The sequence below is a fragment of the Vanessa atalanta genome, chromosome 8, assembly GCF_905147765.1.
Source record: "Vanessa atalanta chromosome 8, ilVanAtal1.2, whole genome shotgun sequence".
In the NCBI taxonomy this organism is placed as follows: Eukaryota; Metazoa; Arthropoda; class Insecta; order Lepidoptera; family Nymphalidae; genus Vanessa; species Vanessa atalanta.
The window spans coordinates 4,758,460-4,776,388 of record NC_061878.1 but is presented as its reverse complement, the minus strand read 5'-3'; the positions used below and the strand labels follow the sequence as shown (position 1 = coordinate 4,776,388).

Sequence of the window (17,929 nt, the reverse complement as noted above, 5' to 3'; positions counted from 1 at the left end):
TATGAAATATATTAAAAATGAATATAAACCCATAAAACACTACATCGTATATTAAAAGTGTAACATTAATAGCCTGTAAATTTCCCACTGCTGCTCCAACACGGGTTGGTGGATACACATGTGGCAGAATTTCGTTGAAATAGACACATGTAATGCCGAGCACGAAATTAATTATAAACACAAAATGAGCACAATAAAAATTCAGCGGTGCTCGACTGAGTTGAACCCGCAATCATTGGTTAAGAGGCACTCGTTCTAACCACTGGGCCATCTCAGCTCTCTATTAAAGTGATATTAAAGCAAGTGATATTTCCTCTCAAGTATATTTTTAAAATATTTTTAGCTCAAAAATAAAGGTACATCCAGTTCTCTAGAAATGTGGCAAAAAACTGAACGATTTGCTAGGAATTAGTTATTGGAAAAATGCATCTTAGGGATGTCATAGATACCGATGAACTTACGGGGTATTTTCTCTGAGAAGACATGTATTAATATAAAAATATGTTTATCAGTATGATTCTTAATCACAATAAAATAAAGTATTAGTTAAAGTCGGCAATGAAACCATTTTGTTCAATTTGGATAAATCTATTATTTAATTATTATTATTTATGTAAGAAACAAATAAAATTTACACTACAAAACTAATACAAATGCAGACATAGGCAATTATCTATTCTTTAAAAATATTTTTAAGATTGGCTTCATTTAAAACATGGGAGGATACTGAATCGGGATTCTTCGTTGTAGTTTTAGTAGATTCTGTTTGTCGCTCACTACCGACAGCTGCGACGCATTTTTCAATTAATTCTTCTTCAGAAATACTCTCAGATTTCAATTGCTCGAACTTTTGCATGAGCTTCTTTGTATATGTTTCATTCATACTAAACATGTTAGAACTCAATCCATGTCCTTTGGCGTGAAATTTCCTATGTGTACAGAAACAAACAGATATAAGAGCACAACATGAAAACAATATAAAATATTGTGTTATTATTTGAACTATTAAGTAAAGTATACATACGCTCTAAGGATATCTTCTTTGTAGAGAATTTGTCTAATGGGCTTATTTTCGGGTTTTGGTCTTGCAAATTTTGGTTCCGTTGTAGGTGGAAATGCTTTGTAAATATCAAACCATAACGGTCTATCATCTGGTTTCATCGCTCCACGCAAAAGGAGGCCCTCAGTTCTGAAAATAAAGTAAGTAGTAGTTAATAATTATAGGAATCCGGAAGATCCTGCAAAATGAAAGGGGGTAAAAATAATACACAGAATTATTAAAAGTAATAGTTTTATTGCCTTGAATTGTCGTTATCGTTATATTCTTGAGTCTTGATATAATACTGACTGCAAGTAATTCAGTTTTCTAGTAAAACTAATCATGTGACATTTTTTGGGATTGTGAACAATTTGATTGTTGTTATAACATCAAAACATATGGTTAACTTCCTCTTGTTACACTGCGAGTTACTTCAAATGGTTTCAACTATTTTGAGATCATTCGAAAATAGATAGTCCTTCGAGTGCTAAAAAATTGAAAAAATGTCGTTTATGAAAATATTGAAAAATTTTAGTCCTTTGTTTGGGCCTTGTGGCTTGAATGACTAATGAATACATATTTCAAGAAACAGTGACCATAATATGGGATGACTATGCAAACCGTAAAACGGTGGAAGTAGTAGATAGAACCAAAGCAAAACGACTAACCCATGAGTATCATTTACAGTATTTTTTGTGGTGACTTTATCAATGATTCATATTCAATAATGAGGAAACAGTTGTACTACGTGAAAAACTGCTGTACAGTTTCAATGATACAAGACTTCCTGTCATCTGGTTATCTGAAAACTTTTGAAAGCTGAAACTGAAAGCTTTGCGAATGAGTTATTTTGACCTTACGTAACGACTAAGCCATTGACACATTGACATTATGCGATTTGTTCCAGGGGATAATGTAGTACATCTCGATCAACAGAATTGTGGAATAGGTTGATACTACTAAATATCAATTTGAGTTTTTGAAACCCTGATCGCCTGCCAGCTCATAAGATTAATTTTAAAGTCGGCATACCTATAATAAATCTTCTAAGATATTTAAGCCCACCAAAGAATATGTAACGGTACCAGATTAAAAGTGATAAATTTTCAAAGTGATAGAAGCAGAGATTTTAACAGTATGTAACGCAGATGATTTTATGTTTATACCTCGGTTCCTTCTCATTCCAAAAAACTCTTCGTTTACTTAAAAGTTTAGTTGCTTAAAAAGCAACTCCAGTTTCCAGTGCACACGGCCAGCTTTATGTGGTTCTGTCGCATGTTTGCAACTCCCAAAAATTCTAAGCTTTAATCCCCGACGGCACTATATAATATCGTATAATATACATTACTCAGTTATACAAATACGTCACACTTTTTAATATTACAAGATTAAATTATAAATTTAAAAATCAATTAAGTCATCTATAAAAACAAAATCGTAATTTGTCCATCCAATTTGGAACTACGATGGCACGACAGACACAAGGATACACAGATATGTCAACCATAGATATAATACCCCTATTTTTAAGGCATAAAGCCACGCGAGCGGAGTTGAGGGCACCAGGTAGTATAGAATATTTGTACTTATCATTCAAAAGATTTCTTTAATTAAAACTACATTCATCAAATGCACATACCATTCTGTTTTATTTTTATTCACTACTAGCAGTGTCCAGTGTGAGCAAGGTAATTCCGTCCCCTGCACATCAATTGAAAACAATATTTTATACTGCAAATTCAAATATTAACAAGACCTTGTTGAAGATGATGTTTTGATTGATTGTTTTTTTTTTATGTTATTCATTAGGAAAAATGGTGAATGAAAAGTGTTCACCTCTGATCACAGACAACAACACTGCAAGAAATACCCAACTTATTACTGAAAATGTGCCATAAACCGTGCCATCACGACCAAGGTGGAAATGAAAATTCCATTCCATTTTTGAAATATTAAACAACATCTTTGCAGTTCTTAATGTTTTTTTTTTATTTATTTAATTAGGTATAGAGAATTGAGTTTGTATGTTTCAATTGAAATTCATTTCAATTTACAGTAATTTATTCTTATAATTAATAAAATTTTATCAAGAGAAACTTTAAAAATCATTCTGCATAGCTTGCAGGAAAGATCTTCGTAAAGTTTCCCATCCGCTACGCTTGGTTTCTGATATTAATTTTTGTTTCAACTTATTAATATCCTCTTCTAATTCATCTCCTAGTTTATCCACTTCTGCTTTTTGTTCTGCTTCCATTTCTTCGCATCTAAAATATTAATGCTCAATAAAATTTATAAGTCATAAAAAAAAACGTCATATAATAATATAAACAGAAAAAGACTTGCTCTTTTTTAAAAGTGGAATGGATTTCTTTAAAGGCTCTTAGTTTTTGCTTATGAGCAGCAGTGGCTTGTTGTATACATTTCATAAATGACCCAGTAAGATGTTCTATCTTCTGCTCATTTTCTTTCAAGGCATTATAGTCTGTCTCAAAGTGAGTAAGAACTTCTGACAAACTTTTTAATAAATTTTCATTAATTTGTTTTCTGAAATAAAAAAAAATTAAAACAATATCAATATGAGAAAAAATATATAACAAGGAGATATTGTAAAGAATTTTATATAGTCTCACCTTGCTTCTAATTGTTGACTCATTACATTTAGTATTTTTTGTCGTGACTCTCCACATGCTTCAACACCTTCATTAATTTTTTTCTTTTTAATGACACTCGCATGAAGACTTAAGTTAGTATTATCTTTTTCAGCAGTTTCATTTCGTTGCCTTTTTTGCTGCTTCTTGGTTTTTGGTGAATCGTTTAAAAATTGAGACTCATTTATAAAATCACTCAAGTCTTCTGATATGAACTTGGATTTCGCAGACTTTTTAAGAGTTGACATTATTAATCAGTCAATACTATTCCGGTATTAGGACTAAGAATGAGTTATTTTGTACAAGTTAAAATATTGAGGAAAAGTTGATAAAACAAAAGAAAGTATGTAATAATTACTACTGACGATACGTATAATTTCCCGCTTAAAAATATCTTTAAAAAAAGAACCAGCTATTTATAAATTGTAATCGGCCAAGGTAATAACGTATTATTCCTGAATTATTATAATAACTTACCTGCTAAAAATAGTCCCAATTCGTTCTAATCGACTTGTTGCCATTGTGCGCTGTTATTATTTTTACCTAAACGAGTTAAAACAAAAGGTTATATTTTTCGTCTTCTGATTTATTTCCCAAAAGTAATGTCATAATGTCATAATATGTTATATGACAAATAACATTGTGTTGTTTTCATATGTCAAAAGTGGAAGTAGCATGTGAGATTGAGATTAGACACAGAATATAATATATATAGAACATTACCACTACTTTTTAAATTTTTCATGATTCATGATTTTAGAAAATTTTAATCTCGATATAACAAATATAATATTGAATAGAGTCCATCTCTAATATATTATTTAATATTTAAGTTCTGAATAGGGTACTCAACTATGTTTGACTTTTTCAAATACTTCAAAATGATGATCTTCCTAGTTAAAAGCCACAAACAATATATTTCGGCAAAATAAACACGTTTTCTTTTCTTTTTTTTCTTCACGTCTTTCTTTCCATGGGCGGTGGTACACGGCGGCAGCGGTGGTCACATTCCATCATTCTATCCATTTGCCTTTTCTTACATTTAAATAAAAAAACATCGCCTTATAAAGCTCCTCCGTGCTGTAACTGAAGCTATAAAATGAAAGTCCAATAATTTTTATTTTGGTTTAAGATTTTTATCGTTCCATTTTTTTTATTTTTTTAGGGGGTAAACGAGCAGGAGGCTCACCTGATGGAAAGTGATTACCACTGCTCATGGACATCTGCAACACCAGGGGGGTTGCAGGTGTGTTGCCGGCCCTTAAAGAATATACTTAAATTAAACTTAGACTAATTTATATCATATAATTTTTTGTATTTTCGAGTTTATGAAAATAAAATTAACGACAAAGAATAAATCATATTTAAAATAGTTCTATATTTGGAGTTTTAAATGAAAATAATAAAGTAGAAACAAAGTAGGTATCTAGATGTGGTTTAGATTGTAGTTATTTTACATTTATATATTTTATTGTTGCTAATAATTTATGTAAGTTTTCATTTATTGCTTGAGTGGATTTTTAGGGGCTTTTGAATGATTTTTCTTTTTCTAATATTAGTTCTCGTTGGGCGTAGAATAAGGTAATTTGCATTACTTTAACATTTCGTTTTTGGAGTAAAAATTCACAAATTAAAGATAATTATAATTAAATTTAATGATAAGGAACAATATTCAAGTTTATTATAAGTTAGGATAGTTTTACCACATGGTAAGTGCCTGCCAGTGTTACCAAGGTTTGTGGCACTGTATTTGCGATTGACAATGTTAGCATTGATTAATATTTCCCACTGCGCCAATGTCTATACTCGATGGGGGCCACTTACTATTATCAGATGGACATTTTGACAGTACATATTACAAAAATAAAACGATTTATAGAATGACATAGGAAATAATAAAACAACATATATTCTATCAATCAATATTATATTACATACGAAATAAGTATTATAACATCACAACACAAATTGCATCATATCATTCAAGGCATTTTTCAAAAATAGAAAAGTTTGACATTATTTTATCTTCATTAAATGATATATTTCTTTACACTATTTACAGACAATTTACCTATTATTAAAGACTACATTAAGTGTATTCAACAACCACAATAGACTCAACTATTTATTAGTTATTAGCAAAAAGCTTTACATCAGAATTGTATGTAACATATAATGTTGTAAACAATAATCTCTGTAATTTCATATTTTGATATGATATTACGACCGTTTGACTTTGTGTTTGTGGTTTCTTCTATGTTTCTGCTATGACTGTGACCGATGTTTCCTAAAACATCTCTTGTCAGCTTGACGAGTGAGAATATCGGATACAAAATTCCTGTGTTTGAACACGCGGAGGATGTCTTCTCGTGCTTCTTGAATACCTTCACATACTATGTTACTGCGTTGTTTGTTGCCCTGGTAATTAAAGAACAGGTTAGATTGTAGTTCATCATTAGAAAAAAAAAATGCAAACAAAGATATTTGTATGTGATTTTTTTAAATAAAGAAACTGATGGTTTAACTTTATAATTAAATATGTAAATTAAAATATTTCTTTTAATTTAGCATCGATAACGCGTCAGAAATTCACATTTTACTTCACAACGATAAATTAGCCTCTATGTGCCAGACCTGATGATTTTGCATATCATTTCTATACATGATTTATGATGTCCCAATAATTCAAGTGTCCAAAAGATCGATTTCAAATATTATCTATGATTTGGCTAAGTAGCTAACCTTAACGAGTTCGAGCAGCGTGTGTTGCAAGGTGTGAATAGGCGAGTGAGCGCGCGAGGCAGCGGCCTCCAGCGCGCGCAGCACGCCCAACAGCTGCTCGCCCACATCCGCCTCCAGGGACACCTGTTACATTCATATATTAGAAATAAAATGTTCGAATATATGTAATATGATATATTATTTAAAAAATAAGGTATAATATTATTTAATATGATATTTTATTTTCTGTATATTGATTATATTTTGTTTAATGTCTTAGAGTTCTTTGTTACTTCATTAAATAATATTTCTTATTGTTAACTAAGGGCAAAATCAATTGAATAGTAATAAAAAGTAATAGCACACTAGTAGTAGTAGTAAAGTAGTAGTAACTTTTCGTGAAGTGAAGGGTTTAAGGTTAAGGTAAAATTTTATACCCTTACAGGGTTGTATTTCTATAAAATTTATTATTTATTAACTTACTTTGAAATAATTAATACTTACACAACTCAATAATTTTTTTTATTGATAGAATCCATAATCCACATTATGATACTAAGTCATTTTATTTACATAATTATGTCATATTATGTCACTTGTGGCAAAATTCAAAGACATTTAGAAATATGGAAGTAATTGTAGAGATTTGGTAAGTTGAATCATAAACAGTTATATTCATTTACTGACCAGATCATCCATCTGTGCTGTTAAGTGGTGAACTTTCCAGCCCTCTGCACTGGTGAGCACATGCTTCTGGCTAGCGATGGCTACGATGTCCCTGGTGCGCGGCTCCTTGCGTCGGACGTCGGCCGGTCGCGTGAAGTGACGGTCCGTACTACGCCACCCGCATACGTATGTGGAGCTCAGCGATGGACCTAGCATAACAAAAAATAATTTAAATATATCACAGTATCAATGCAAGATAAAGCATATTTGAACAGTTAAAGTATCATCAACCATAAATAATTTTTCTTTAAAGTTTAAATCAAAACATTATTTTATCTTAAGACTCAACAACGTATTACAATAGATTTTAATGTTGACCATCAAGGATATTAGCAAAAAAAAAGAATATGACTTTAGATGTACATTATGTTATTATTAAAAATATCCTTTTTTTGGAAATTATGAAGCCTAAAAATGTATTAATATCTTTTAGAAAATTGCAAAGCAGATTCAAATTACGAAAATATTTGAAAATGAAATAAATCATTTGTTACTTAGAGAAAAATTCATTCAGTGTTTTTCCTCACCAGTTAATTTGTAATGTAATGTCACTTCAAGGTCATGTGTTAAATATATCTTTCTTTAAAGTAGCATTTTAGTTATACTCATATAAACAAACATACGTTTTGGTAAAGGTGTTACAGATGCCGCTGGTGGTGGTGAAGGAGGAACATCTTCTGAAGGGTAATCACATTGCCTTACTTCACTACTTAGTCTGCAAAGAGAAATATGCATCAATTATGAAGTATATATTTTTAATTGTTATTTATTTTTCTGGTTACTAAATAGCTTGTATCAAGAAATTGTACATGTATAAACTTATTGTCTCATTGAACTATCAGTTTGTGAGATACACAGCTTAACATTATGACAGTTATTAACATTATCATGCATATCCAAAGAGATGGCATAGTCCTAATGGGACTAACATTTGCTTCCTTGGCTTCTTCCTCGGCGAGAGGTCCTGCTCTGGCGTTGGAGGGTCCGGGTCGAGGTCTGGCGCCGGCGAGGAGGGCGCGGAGATAGTCGTGGAACCGGAACCTGCGCCGGTTGGTACGTCCTCCCAACCCGTACCCTCTGAGCGGTACACCTGGCCCACCATGTTGCTGATACTGCTGATACTGCCAATGCTGCCGACGCTACCGATAGTGCTGACAATTGTGGTCACGTTGTTTAGTGTGGTCTGTGACAGACTCTTAGTAGGAGACCTGAATAGTAAAATGTCTTTAATAACATCTGTTTCTTTGAATAAAATTCAGTAAGCAAATATTACATACCATATTATTATTGTTATATTTTTAAATTAATATTATTTTAGAATATATCACTAACAAAATATTATCTAGCATGCTCCATAAATTAAATATGAAATAAAAAAAACGTATACAGAAAAATAAATATACCTGGTTAAGTAAATATCCATAAGGTATTATAGAAAAAAAATTAGGAAATATTTTTAATGATTATTACCCGTCAATATCCCGTTTCCTCAATATAGAAGGTCGAGGCAAGATAGAAGAATTCTGGACGGATGCCGGCGTTTGACGTGTTTCGGGAAGACTTTGAGCAGTATTTACAACACTCACTGTTAAAATAAAGGAAGACGATATAAAATATTTTTTCTAAAAATCTACCTAAAAAAACATATAAATTAAAAGTATTTTAAATAAAGCAAAATAATGTTGAAACTTAAAAATATATTTAAAAAAATACCTTTTACGAAACTGTAGGCTTGGTCTCACCATTTCCTTGTTTGTTGTTATAGATTAAAACAAAATAATTACTTAAAAATTAATACAAGTCATTTACCTTGCGCGGACTGTGTATGCACATGTGCGTAAGGCGTTAATGGTCGAGGATGCTGGTGTGGCTGTTGCTGTTGAATTGCTGGCTGGTGCTGCTGATGTTGTTGGTGTTGCTGCGGCTGCTGCTGTGATGAGATGCTGTGGGGCGCGGGACGAGGTACTTCATAATACAGCTGGGGCGGTGCACTGTTGCCTACACCTCGGACTCCTACACTAGCAACTCCCACAACCTAAAGCATATAAAAAAATATAAGAATATTGTTAAAATATTTTTTTTAAATGGAATGTGTTAAAATAAACAATAAAAAAAAAATACCTTGGCCGGTTGATAGTTTCTCTGAAGCAGCGGCAACGGCCGCGGTGCGGTCGTCACTGGCGGTGTCGGCGTTGGTGTCCGAGGTGACGGGCCGCGGACTGTACTCGATATCACTCCACTAGCTAATAAGTTTTTTTATCATTTTTTAAAAATATTTCTAATTTGAATATTTTTCACTATTATCATATTGTACATGTAATATGTCTAGGCTATGTATCAACTTACAGGTGAGCACAGTGGTAGTAGGTAGGGTGGCGAGCGCCGTTTGCGGCGGAGGCGCGGGCGGCGCGGCGCGGGGTGCGGGGGAACGCGCGCGACAACCGTACACCAGCGCTCGACCGCGCCCGCCGCGCGTGCCGCTCGACCACGCACCACCTTTAATGACACCTTTTTGACATTATTTCACTGACGATAATGGATTGGCATTCAAATAGTCGAATAATAAAAAAGTAGTAAAAGCTAATTTAGCCAGATTATATTTAGTGGCTTTTCATTTCTGTTGCATAAAAATAGTCAATAAACTGAGGAAGCTTGAACATTACAATTAGTTTTCCAATGTAATAAAAAAAATTGACCAATTAGAATTAACTCTTTAATGGTCAAACCACTAAACTGAATTTCATTGAATTTGGTATAAAGCAAGCTTGAACTCCTAATAAGGTCAAGCCTAAAGGACTTTTTATGCTTAACAACTGATGACTAGTAATAATACACATATGTAAGTACTATAATAAAATTGTAACTGTTTTGTATTTTTTTATTGTGGAAACTTCTATGTTTAATATTTTGGCATAAACCTTGACTTGCTGCAGGTTGTGGATTAGTTACAGGTCTCACTGCAAGGGATGCACCAGCTGCAAGGCCACGTGGAACATGACTCGTGACACCTTTGTTGACCAGAACTCCACCAGTATTGTTCACATTTATGTTAGACAAGACTGCAAGCATAGTAATGCTAAGATTAATTTTATTAAAAATGTTTTACAAATAAAATGATTACTAAATTTTTACATACAATAATAACTCGACTGATATATTTTTCAAATATTTAATATTTATTTGTTACTGAAACTAAACAAGCCTTTGGTTTAACCTATGTGCTAAATTTTTATTTGCTCTATTTAAGAGAATATTTAACAATATAATATGTAACAAAAATAGTCACTATTTTTTTTTGTATGTATTACAAGTATAAACATCACATATAGTATAAAATATCTCACCTGGTCGATTATTTTGTTGTGGCATAGGGGGCAATACCCTTACACTAGGGGGTATGGTACGTACTGATGAACTTACTACGAGATTACCAGCTCCACTAACTAAACTGCCTACACTCAATAATTGTGCACCATTTCCAGAAGATACATTGCTTGATTGAACATTGCTTGATACTGTGTTACTAGCATTTGATACTTGAGCTGATAATTGTGTCCCTTGACTGATTATCTGAGTACCAGGACTTAGGATTTGGCCACTAGGTAATAACTGAGACTGAGGTATAATTTGTGAGCTTTGCCCTATCAATTGTGATCCTTGGCTAACAATTTGTGTTCCCTGTAGCAATGGTGAGCCGCTTACAATCATCTGTGGCTGAAATATGAGATCAATAATATAACATATTCATAAATATCATAGTATATTAGACTTTTGGAGTGATAAATTAATGTAACCTGATGGTAGGTCTTTGTGCAAGCCTACCTGAGTAACAACCACTTTTCTATTGTACTATAGTCACAGTGCCAGTGTATCTACAGGCACAAGGGACATAACAATGTGTTGATTTAAAGAATGGCAATAATTTGTCACTCCAATGATTATAGGTTGTGATGAGCACTTAATATAAGTTGGCCCATATGCAGTTCCACATACAAATTTATTAAAAAAAAAACTTTAAAAAATAAAAAGATATAAATACTATATTTTTTTTGCAAGATATTAATTATTTGATGGTTTGGAATTATTCTTATATATTGAAATATGACTTGCATTGATTCTAAATTTAAAAAAAATAAAGATATGCCCAGTACCTGCGATGCAACGCCAGGAGAGATAATTTGAGCAGCAGTACGCATCAAGCCCATAGATCCAGTACTGCTAGTTGTTTTAGGCTGCCCCGATATCAGATGAGCCATTTTTACTTCAGAATTCGTCATACTCTTGACAATAGTTATTTTTTGAGGTGCTAAATCGATTGGATACATTTTTCCAGTTGTGACCGATCTATCAGTCTCTAAATTATTGCTCATTTTGTTACTTCAAAGTATAACTATTATTAAATTAACATTTTACCAAAGCAAATTGCTTAAGTATTCTTATATCTCTAAGAAAATATGAGTTATCTGAAAACAAATTTTAGAAATTCGTAAAAATTCGAACTTTCTTGACGGACACAAATCACAAAATAAAGCCTTTCAATTTTTTTAAAGATTAAAAATAAACTATTTGTAGTCTATGGGAAAGCGGAGTCAACCAAAGACATATTGTCATAGACAAATAACAATTACGGGATTTGAAGTTTATATTCCTTATTCCACTACGGAATTCATTTCCCATATTTTATTTACTTTTAAATTGCACTGTCTCATTTGAAGAGACCACGGTTAACACATATTAAACTTATATTAAAATCATCAATCAAATTATATTAAAGTTATATTAATATACGTAATTGTATATGGAGTTAGCAAATTTGTATAATTTTAAGTTTATAGACAAAAATCTCCTTTAAATAAAACTTCAGAAAAATTGATAAATGAGCTTTGTTATAATGTAGGTCTGTCGAAAGTTGTCCAATGACCATGAATAACTAAAAAAATAGTTAAAAGTACCGTTTTCTAATGTAGGTCTATCGAAAGTTGTCTAACCATGAATAACAAAAAAAATACTTCAAGCACCGTTAACTAGTTTTTAAATTGCTTTAAAGTAATGAAACTTATATTATTTTTGATATTGGTAAAGAATATAAATTTATATTGTGCGAACAAACATAAAAAAGGATAGAGCGCTTAATTTAACTTTTAAAAAAACGCTTCCAAAAATACGCAGTGCTAAAGAGATTCAACAGCAGTACCTAACAAAAGTTAATAAACAAAACAAAGTTTTTTGTCTATGATATCATAACCATGGCGGGTTACGTAGGAGATGATGATTTTTCTAAAGAAAATATACAAAAATTTAATAATGAAAGACGAAGTAGTAAGCAATGGGTAAAATTAAATGTTGGAGGAACTTATTTCTTATCAACTAAAACTACACTTTGTAGGGACCCAAATTCATTTCTTTATCGATTAGTTCAAGAGGACAGTGACTTAATTTCAGACAGGGTGAGTATAACATCACGTTATTCATTGTGTTCCTATTTTGGAATAATTTTAAAGTCAACTAGTTGTTTACACGACTATGCGTGATTATTTTGCAGGATGAAACAGGCGCTTATTTAATAGATAGAGATCCTACGTACTTCTCACCTGTGCTCAATTACCTTCGTCATGGTAAACTTGTGATTAATAATGATATAGCAGAAGAAGGAGTATTAGAAGAAGCAGAGTTTTATAATATTACAGAGCTTATAAGGTTAGTTAAAGAAAGAATATGTTTAAGAGAAAGAAGGCCACTTAAAGATTCTAAAAAGCATGTTTATAGAGTTTTACAATTTCATGAAGAAGAACTTACACAGATGGTATCCAATATGTCGGATGGTTGGAAGTTTGAGCAACTGATCAATATTGGTTCTCAATATAATTATGGCACCGAGGAACATGCAGAATTTCTATGTGTTGTAAGTAGAGAATGTGGCAGCTCTTTGAACAGTAATGACATAGAACCCACAGACCGTGCTAAGGTATTGCAACAGAAAGGATCGAGAATGTGAATATATCTCAATTCTTTTCAGCTGATGGTCTTAGACAATGTGTGGAATGTGTATATACATCATGTAGAGTGAAGTTTGTTGTTCAGTTTTATGATTCCAAGTTAAATGTAATTATTAAACAAGTTTAAAATTAGTCCTGTTAGGCCAATGAAATGGCAATTGATATTTTGATTTCTTGTTTATCTGGAATTTGTTTGTGAATACTCAGATTTTTAATAGGAAAGTGCTAGTTTTCATTTTTAATGTGTATTTAAAACCTCAATGGAGGGTAATAAGAACCTTTTGTAATAGTGACAAAATACAAACTAAAATATACTAATGTATTTTATTTTTAAGAGAATATTTTATACTAAACAACAATTTTTTAAATTTCAATAAGGTATTAAAATATCGATAAAGCTGTATGTGTTATTCCTTCCAATTGGTTAAGGTTATATTATATTAAAAGTATAATTTGTTCTTGATACCTTTATTTCACTGATAAAGAATTGACTGAAAACAATGATTTATTTGACACGCTTTTCTTAATAGTTACTAACTTCTATGTTAATTCCATAACTACATAATATATAAATCTGTAACACAATGTTTTTAAAAAAATAAAGATTAGAGCTATTTAAAACTTATGTTATTAAATTACACAATTTATTATAAAATATTGCATTCAACTGCATTAAATACAAGTTAACATGCGAGTATCTATATAAGATACCCTTCTGTATAGATTAGATTAATTATCAAAATACAGTTTTTTCACTCACACATGTAAGGCAATGGGGTTTTTATTATTATTAAGAATTACACTAACTTTAAATATAATAATAAATGTATTGAATTCTTTATTTTTAGCACCAGTCTGCCATATATGTAAAGTCTGTGAAAAGTTTATGGTCTGCATTGCTGAGAGGACGGGGCTCCTTAGGTGGTGTCAGAACTGCTGCTTCGGATGTAAACTCACTATCAAAGTTACTAACATCTTCAAGGTTATTTATAGTTGGCACAAATGGTGGTTTCACTTTACGTAGGAGTAACTGCTCCCAATCAACATTGCGGAAAAATGCTTGTTTTTTCACATCCTCAGCATCTCTTTCAGAAGAGCCTAAACGGCGTTCGGGATTTTTTCTAAGCAATCGACGCATTAAAGCAATTGATTCTAAAGATAGAGTTCTAGGATAACGAACTTCATCATTAACAATAGAATCAAACACTTCACCTTCATCCTCACCGGGGAATGGAGATTCTCCTACTAGCATTTCAAAAATAAGGACACCTAGACCCCACCAGTCAACTGCTCTAGTGTATGAAGTCTCAGTCAAAACTTCAGGAGCTAGAAACTCAGGAGTGCCACAAAATGTTCCTGTGCGATCACCCCAACCCATTCCTTCTTTACAGAGGCCAAAATCAGCTATTTTAACATACCCGTCAGTGTCAAGTAATAAGTTATCTAGTTTTAAATCCCTATAAATTATATTATTTTCGTGTAAATACTGTAAACCTAATACTACACAAGCTGCATAAAATACTGCCCTCGGTTCAGTAAATACATCAGCATGTATGTGCATCATAAGATCACCCCCAGCTGCATACTCCATGACAAAACAAACATGTTGTTCAGTTTGAAAACATGCAAAAAGATTTACCAAAAATGGATGTCTGATTGCATTAGCTACCTCAAAAATTCGCTTTTCCGACAGTAAAGAGTCAACTTCATCTCTGGCGATTATATCACCTTTCTTTAAAGCTTTAATTGCAAAATATTCATTAGTTGGTCTATATTGGGCTAAAATTACTTTGCCAAAATGACCTCGACCTAAAACACTTAATAGTCTGAAGCTTTCCATTGACATTTCTCCCGACTGCCGCCTTGAGTCTAATTCTTTGCCAAGAGTTTCTATAACTGAAGAAGACCGTGATGAAGAAATACGCATGTTATTTGTAAAGTCAACTATCTGGTCTTCATTACTTGGAAATTCAAGGACTAATTTAGGGGACGGTGATGGTGGATACTCTACAAGGGGAGTGTTACATGATGAAGTCTGTGGTTCCTTTGCAATATAACTATCCCTGTTATAAGAATCTTCTAAAAATGCAAATGCTTCTTGTAATTCTTTTTCCATTCTAAGAGTAGACACATTAGGTGGTGGTTGCAATGGTAAAGTTGGTTTTGGAGGAGGTGCAATAGGTACCTGTGGTGTTGTTGGAGCAGAGGGCAAACCCAAGGGTCGTACACCAGCCATTCCAATAAGGGTGGCATGTGGATTTTCAACATCTTTGTTGTCAGGTTCATAATTATGTTGCTGAGATTGAATATGGGCACTCTGGATATTTTGAATTGAAGGTGAAGAACGTTTCAAAAGTCTTCCTAAGACTACAGCAGGTATATGCATTTCTCCGTAAGAAGGTCTAGGAATATTCTTGCCTTGTTGTTTAAAAATCTTTCTTTGACGCTGAAGTTTTGGTTTCCTTGAAATTATAGGGTTTAAAAACTTAATTTCAGCAAATAAAAGACCCTGGGGCTCGAGTTCAAGGGCCATTCCATGTCGTATATCATCAATAAATTCTTCCAGTCTTAGAAATTTTACAGCACATAGTCCACGCCAATCTTTCCAATGAATACCAATCTCAAGTTCTCTGGATTTGTCCAATTTAATTGTGAATCTGTAATAAAGTTATGCAATATAATTAATTAATATAAAAAATGAATTTGAAGTAATCTTTAAATAAATAGGTAAATAAATCAAAACTTTAATGAAAAGAAAAACTATAATCATTAAACTACATGACATTATGCAATTTTCAAATATAGAGATACTAGGTTGCTGTAATATATAACTAGTGGTACTTGGCAATTTTTTTTCAACCATTTTCTTAGTCACATTATAAATATGTGAACATGGCCTACTGATAAGATAGTATGAGTAATCACACATGAAAGGAGTCATAAAGATTAAAATTCAAGGAATAGATTGATGTTTTCATAAATTAATGGTTATTTAAATAGATTAGTTAATAAAGTAATCTCTATCTCCAATGTTATTACATAAATAAGAATTGTGTAAAGTGCATAGTCTTTGTCTTTGTTTATGTTTGATAAATTTTAATTAAATTATTATACATATGTAAAATACCTTTGATCCCAGGCCTGTTGAGAACATGGTCTCCAACTGGTTTGAGCTACAGTATGGTTATCCAATTTCATAACAGCCATGATTTCATTACTTGTATCCTCCTTAATGCTGTATGTATATTTCATTGAGTTACGAATGGTTACTCCTTTAACAAAAGATTTTAAATCTGAAGGGCTAGCGAGAGGATCTCTTCTACTGCGACCTGGCACATCTTCTAATAAATCTTGACATCCCATCAATCTAACCTCTAAGGTGCCAGTTACTTGAACACATGGGCTGATCATAGGAGCAGGAGATACAAATAGACTGCGATGTCCACTTGCCCCAGACAAACTAACATAACCAGGACTGGAACCAGTGCTACGTAATTCATGTCCTAACTCTATAAAGGCAGCACTCTCAGTAGGTAGTTCTTGCCTGCGCATATCAAGTGACTTTCGCAGCAAATCTAACTTTTGGGTTGACTCAAGAAGACTTGTTTGAGCTTCTTGTAATGCTTTCTTGTCTGTTACTTTTTTATCACTTTGTAATAGTCTTATAGCATTCTTGGAACCTTCCACTACAGCTGCTTCTATACGAAGGCGGTTTCTAATTTCTGCAATCCTTTCATCCAGTAAGGCATCAACTCCACTAATATCAGTTCCCCTTCCATCACCATTTGCTCCTGCATTATCGCCCTTTTGTTGTTTGCTTAGCTTAGAAATACGCAATTTAAGATATTCAATTTTATCTTTTGAATCTGCAAGCATTTGATGAGCTTCAGCAAGTAGTTTCTTGTCACGAGATTGGTTACTACTGCTTATGCTTTGTATCATATTCTCAGCGCCCTGTTTTACCTTCAATTCAATATTAAGTTGTTTTTCCAATGATGCCAACTTGCGATCAGTCGTACCCTCACCCAACTGACGTTGTTGTTGCGCAGCTTCTGAAGCCAAAATAATCTCTTCATCGTAAGATAAATCTTCTGGTGAAGTCGGAATTGATTGACCGCGTGACAAAAGAAGCTGTGATTCAAGTTCTTGCAGATCAGATTTAAGTTCATTCAGTTTTAAATTGGCCTCTTTTACAAGATTCGCTACATTTGAGAGCGATCTTCGATCAGTAGCAACTTCGCGAAGCTTTTCGGCACCTTCTTTTATTTTGAGTTCTTTACGTATCTCTTTACGTATGACATCCTTGAGTTCTTCCAACTTAGACGGCAATGCTATTTCTGGAATACATTCCGTTTTAATTCCATACTTGACGCCCAGCTCATAGAGGACAGGGTGTCGAATATAATCACTGTGGTAATAACCTGGGTCTGCCATAATTGAGGATGCACAGTCTAACGTCAGTTAACCATAATTATGTGAGAAAATATCACTACTATTGCTTTTTGATCACAATTCGAAATTACAAATATAATTTACTGCAACACAAAATATTTTTGAAACGTTATATGAAATCATTATGTAAAAACATAGAATATACACTTATTTAATAAATTAAATTACAAAACAATTTATAAACAAGTTGGTCGGTCAACGAAACCAACGAGACGACGAAATTCTACCATATCTACAAATTCTACAGTGTCATAGACTAAATAGATTTCTACTGCCTGCTACAAATTAATGTTATTTTCATTTTCATCTAAGCAAGACGATAAAAAGCCGATAAATAATAAAATATA

General features: G+C 32.6%; 5 protein-coding genes across 7 annotated transcripts; 1 reads left to right on the top strand and 4 right to left on the bottom strand.

The window, feature by feature from the left end:
- Positions 1-577: 577 nt before the first annotated feature.
- Positions 578-4,329, bottom strand: LOC125065673 (28S ribosomal protein S23, mitochondrial). Of its 2 annotated transcripts, none has more exons than XM_047673435.1 (3): positions 4,165-4,329; positions 1,025-1,189; positions 578-929 (listed from the first exon to the last, which is right to left on the bottom strand). In XM_047673435.1, exons 1-3 carry the CDS (start codon positions 4,206-4,208, stop codon positions 674-676), a joined length of 465 nt encoding a protein of 154 aa, XP_047529391.1. In that variant the 5' UTR covers positions 4,209-4,329; the 3' UTR covers positions 578-673. The 2 variants fall into 2 exon arrangements, with proteins under 2 accessions (XP_047529391.1, XP_047529392.1); XM_047673436.1 differs by lacking the exon at positions 4,165-4,329 and adding an exon at positions 1,300-1,362.
- On the bottom strand, positions 1,510-4,150 carry LOC125065672. The gene is made up of 4 exons (XM_047673434.1): positions 3,670-4,150; positions 3,383-3,583; positions 2,679-3,303; positions 1,510-1,526 (listed from the first exon to the last, which is right to left on the bottom strand). The coding sequence occupies exons 1-3, from the start codon at positions 3,933-3,935 to the stop codon at positions 3,138-3,140; spliced, it is 633 nt and encodes a 210-aa protein (XP_047529390.1). The 5' UTR covers positions 3,936-4,150; the 3' UTR covers positions 1,510-1,526; positions 2,679-3,137.
- Positions 4,330-5,670: 1,341 nt separating the features above from the next.
- LOC125065888 (serine/threonine-protein kinase WNK1-like) lies at positions 5,671-11,653 on the bottom strand. Of its 2 annotated transcripts, none has more exons than XM_047673744.1 (12): positions 11,286-11,653; positions 10,479-10,848; positions 10,053-10,193; positions 9,481-9,642; positions 9,256-9,377; positions 8,944-9,169; positions 8,605-8,719; positions 8,064-8,342; positions 7,758-7,849; positions 7,096-7,283; positions 6,430-6,552; positions 5,671-6,105 (listed from the first exon to the last, which is right to left on the bottom strand). In XM_047673744.1, exons 1-12 carry the CDS (start codon positions 11,502-11,504, stop codon positions 5,953-5,955), a joined length of 2,190 nt encoding a protein of 729 aa, XP_047529700.1. In that variant the 5' UTR covers positions 11,505-11,653; the 3' UTR covers positions 5,671-5,952. The 2 variants fall into 2 exon arrangements, with proteins under 2 accessions (XP_047529700.1, XP_047529701.1); XM_047673745.1 differs by having other exon boundaries at positions 9,481-9,630.
- Positions 11,654-12,370: 717 nt separating this feature from the next.
- LOC125065890 (BTB/POZ domain-containing protein KCTD5) lies at positions 12,371-13,444 on the top strand. The gene is made up of 2 exons (XM_047673747.1): positions 12,371-12,581; positions 12,677-13,444. Exons 1-2 carry the CDS (start codon positions 12,381-12,383, stop codon positions 13,127-13,129), a joined length of 654 nt encoding a protein of 217 aa, XP_047529703.1. The 5' UTR covers positions 12,371-12,380; the 3' UTR covers positions 13,130-13,444.
- Positions 13,445-13,538: 94 nt separating this feature from the next.
- Positions 13,539-17,791, bottom strand: LOC125065887 (serine/threonine-protein kinase N). Its single transcript, XM_047673743.1, has 2 exons — positions 16,258-17,791; positions 13,539-15,787 (listed from the first exon to the last, which is right to left on the bottom strand). The coding sequence occupies exons 1-2, from the start codon at positions 17,562-17,564 to the stop codon at positions 13,975-13,977; spliced, it is 3,120 nt and encodes a 1,039-aa protein (XP_047529699.1). The 5' UTR covers positions 17,565-17,791; the 3' UTR covers positions 13,539-13,974.
- Between the last annotated feature and the right edge of the window lie 138 nt (positions 17,792-17,929).

Excerpts from the sequence above, each read along its gene's own strand:
- LOC125065672 (XM_047673434.1), bottom strand. The coding sequence starts at position 3,935 with ATGTCAACTCTTAAAAAGTCTGCGAAATCCAAGTTCATATCAGAAGAC. Across the intron at positions 3,584-3,669 it reads AGTCAACAATTAGAAGCAAG|AAAACAAATTAATGAAAATT; the intron begins GTGAGACTATAT and ends TTTTTATTTCAG. Across the intron at positions 3,304-3,382 it reads CATTCCACTTTTAAAAAAGA|ATGCGAAGAAATGGAAGCAG; the intron begins GCAAGTCTTTTT and ends TTAATATTTTAG.
- LOC125065673 (XM_047673435.1), bottom strand. The coding sequence starts at position 4,208 with ATGGCAACAAGTCGATTAGAACGAATTGGGACTATTTTTAGCAG. Across the intron at positions 1,190-4,164 it reads ATTGGGACTATTTTTAGCAG|AACTGAGGGCCTCCTTTTGC; the intron begins GTAAGTTATTAT and ends CTTTATTTTCAG. Across the intron at positions 930-1,024 it reads AAAGAAGATATCCTTAGAGC|GAAATTTCACGCCAAAGGAC; the intron begins GTATGTATACTT and ends CTGTACACATAG.
- LOC125065888 (XM_047673744.1), bottom strand. The coding sequence starts at position 11,504 with ATGAGCAATAATTTAGAGACTGATAGATCGGTCACAACTGGAAAAATG. Across the intron at positions 10,194-10,478 it reads ACAACAAAATAATCGACCAG|TCTTGTCTAACATAAATGTG; the intron begins GTGAGATATTTT and ends CTATGCTTGCAG. Across the intron at positions 9,378-9,480 it reads TACTACCACTGTGCTCACCT|CTAGTGGAGTGATATCGAGT; the intron begins GTAAGTTGATAC and ends AAAACTTATTAG.
- LOC125065890 (XM_047673747.1), top strand. The coding sequence starts at position 12,381 with ATGGCGGGTTACGTAGGAGATGATGATTTTTCTAAAGAAAATATACAA. Across the intron at positions 12,582-12,676 it reads GTGACTTAATTTCAGACAGG|GATGAAACAGGCGCTTATTT; the intron begins GTGAGTATAACA and ends ATTATTTTGCAG.
- LOC125065887 (XM_047673743.1), bottom strand. The coding sequence starts at position 17,564 with ATGGCAGACCCAGGTTATTACCACAGTGATTATATTCGACACCCTGTC. Across the intron at positions 15,788-16,257 it reads CAACAGGCCTGGGATCAAAG|ATTCACAATTAAATTGGACA; the intron begins GTATTTTACATA and ends ACTTTATTACAG.